At 36.3% G+C, this 2,753-nt stretch overlaps 1 protein-coding gene across 2 annotated transcripts in view; it reads left to right on the top strand.

The window, feature by feature from the left end:
* The first annotated feature begins 1,002 nt into the window (after window positions 1–1,002).
* The window catches only part of LOC112511101 (alpha-mannosidase I MNS5), a 10,492-nt gene continuing 8,741 nt past the window's right edge, over window positions 1,003–2,753 (top strand). For both annotated transcript variants that reach the window (XM_025116535.1, XM_025116536.1), the window contains exon 1: window positions 1,003–1,225. In XM_025116535.1, coding sequence (XP_024972303.1) covers window positions 1,086–1,225 — 140 coding nt within the window. In that variant the 5' untranslated portion in view covers window positions 1,003–1,085. The remainder of the gene's footprint in view (window positions 1,226–2,753) is intronic.

Below are 2,753 nucleotides of genomic sequence, written 5' to 3' on the forward strand. Positions count from 1 at the left end.
GACCGGAGGAGCAGACCGGCGAAGCTGTGGAGGGGACCGACAATGGCGACCGACGATGGCTGTGGAAGAAGACGACCGGAGATTTGTTGGAAGAAGGCGACCGGAGACCTGGAAGAAGGCGACCGGAGACCTGCTAGAAGAATGCGACGTGAGACAGCGACCGTGTGACCTGCTGGAAGAAGAACACCGACGATCGTGTGTGGGGGGAGCGATTTGACCGTCGATCCTGTGGGGGGGGAGCGATTTGAAGACCAGCCATGGTGTGAGGAACGCTAGTGTAGAGAGTAGAGAGGGCAAACTTGGAAAAATAGAAGTCTGAATAGTTTAGGTAAGCCTTGGATGCAAAATGGTTAAGAGGGTAATGTAATCATTAAGAGACATTTTTTTTTGCCAAACAACCATTACCACTTACCGATTAAGAGGTGACATTAAGAGCCAAACAAACAGCCCCTTAAATACCTTTCAAGTAACCATCTTTTGACTAACAGAGTTAGTATCAGGGAAGGTTTTAAAGTAAAATGCAAATCATGGTGGTATTTAGGGACTGATTGGTAGTTGCTGAATATTTTAATACAAAATGATTAAATTGTCATAATAATTAAGAGTCTCTCATGATATAGTGCAAAATGAAATATAATTGTTTACAATGAAATTAAGACCTTGAATGATTAAAGAAGATCCATGATACAAAATCATTCAGAAATATTTAAAACCATCAAAAGACAAAAAATTTTTATTAAAGGTTAATAAACAACCTCTTACTATACTTACTGGGGTTTAAGAACATTGTTCGTAGTTGGTGATAAACCACAGGGACCAAAATTGTGTTTACTCTCTTATTTATATGACGTGTTTTGTTCTGATTGGACCACATCGCCTACACATCTGGCTGCTTATTATTGGTCAAGAAAACATCAACGTCTGCCAACTCAACGGTAAAACAAGATTTGAAGATGGGTATCATCCCAACTTAAATTTAGCCCCAAAGGTTTCCTCATCGAACAACACGATTCTCCCTCACCTCGATCTTTTGGTTCGGAGCGAAATCACATGCTTCTCTCCGAATCAGTAAGATCAATAGAGCAATGATTCGTCGCAGAAGTTGTTGGACATCGGTGATCGTTTTTCTGTTAATATCTCCAACAATCTTAAAGCCATCCATGTCCGAAGTCGATTACGGTTTGTCAGCTAAGAGGAGACGCATGAGTGAGAAGGTTCGCAGGATGTAAGTCAACTCCACCTCGAATTCCCACTTTGATTTTCTTTTTACATTGAATTGGATTGGTTTGGAGGGTTGGTGCTAGAATTGAAGTTTAACAGGTGAAAGTGAGAGAAATTTTTCTTGCTTAAGTTGCTTAGTTGGTGGTGCATATATTGGGGGTATTTAGGTGTACCTCAGTCACTGTTTGTGGTAAAAATAGGCCCACATTCAGACATTTAGATTTTTTTTAGGTTACTAATTAGGAAACTTGTAGAGAGATTGAGAATGGTTATATAAATCCAGTGTTATAGCTTGATTTTAAGGAGGCCGATTTCAAATATTTTTTTTGGAAAGAGGGGAAATTGAGGAGGGTTAGCACTTAGCAATGTAAGTTTTAATCAACCTACTTCATTGCTAAGGTGATTTGCATTTTGTAAACTTTCAGATCAAATTTCCCAAGCAGGTTACTTTATAGAATCTTTGTATCTTGCACGAGCTCTCTTATTTTTCTTGGCATAATACTGGTTAATTCTGGCATTTGGCTAGTTAGGTCGCATCTGAATGTACTTTTCTGGCTGCCACCATGTGTTTTGGACGTTCATCTTATCATTGAAGTGACATAGAAATGCTAAAGTCTTGTCTTTTTCTGGTTGTTGGCAAAAAAGAGTAATTAAAAACAACAGTTGTGCTGTGTTTATTGCTTAGAATTGCAAAAGCCTTCTGTCTTTTATTGGTTGTCTGGAAAGTGTTATTAAAACTAACAGTTGGCTGTGTTTTATTATGTAATTAACTATCTTATGAATTATTTAGCTTTTGCTTTATTCATGAGAACTGATAATCTTGTACTGCTCTTCCTTAATTTGCTTCTTAAGTTTTTTAGGTTGAGTATGTAGTAGTACCTATGACACTTTATGTTTAAAGTACATAGGATGTAACACCCCAAGATCCACATTTGCATATAACCAGGTATTTCAAATATCAAGAAATACAAATTTACACTTCGGTCCCAATATACAAAAGCTACATAGTAGCTACCAAATTTTTTCCACAAAATCTCTATACAAAACTTGTACTCATAAACAACATGCAGGTACAAGTAACATCACATTATCCCAAAATCCATATGCAGGTAATCATATATTTCTTCATAAATTTCCCTCTCCCCTTAACAACTGGTTGCCTGACTCGTAATGCACATTTTAAAACACCAAAATGAGGGTCAGACCTTGAGGTCTAGTGAGAAATCCCCTTTATGCAATTACAGGGTGAAAATCACCAAATCAAGTTTATAAATATCTATACTATATAATAAAGCATTTGACAAAAACTCTTAAAACCCATTTTTTATACATAAAATACTGTTTATTAATGCATGTTACTTAAAACTCAAGATTACAAGTAGATTGTGCGTAAGTACAACTTTTTAAAGCTCCATATCTAAATTCGTGTAACTAACTGCAGATAAACATAATAAAATACAGGATAAACATCTCATTTTAAATATAATTAGGATAATTATTGAGTTATAACAGAATACTTAATTATTATCTTT

This window comes from Cynara cardunculus (assembly GCF_001531365.2).
Source record: "Cynara cardunculus var. scolymus isolate 2C chromosome LG 4, CcrdV1, whole genome shotgun sequence".
NCBI classification, from domain to species: domain Eukaryota; kingdom Viridiplantae; phylum Streptophyta; class Magnoliopsida; order Asterales; family Asteraceae; genus Cynara; species Cynara cardunculus.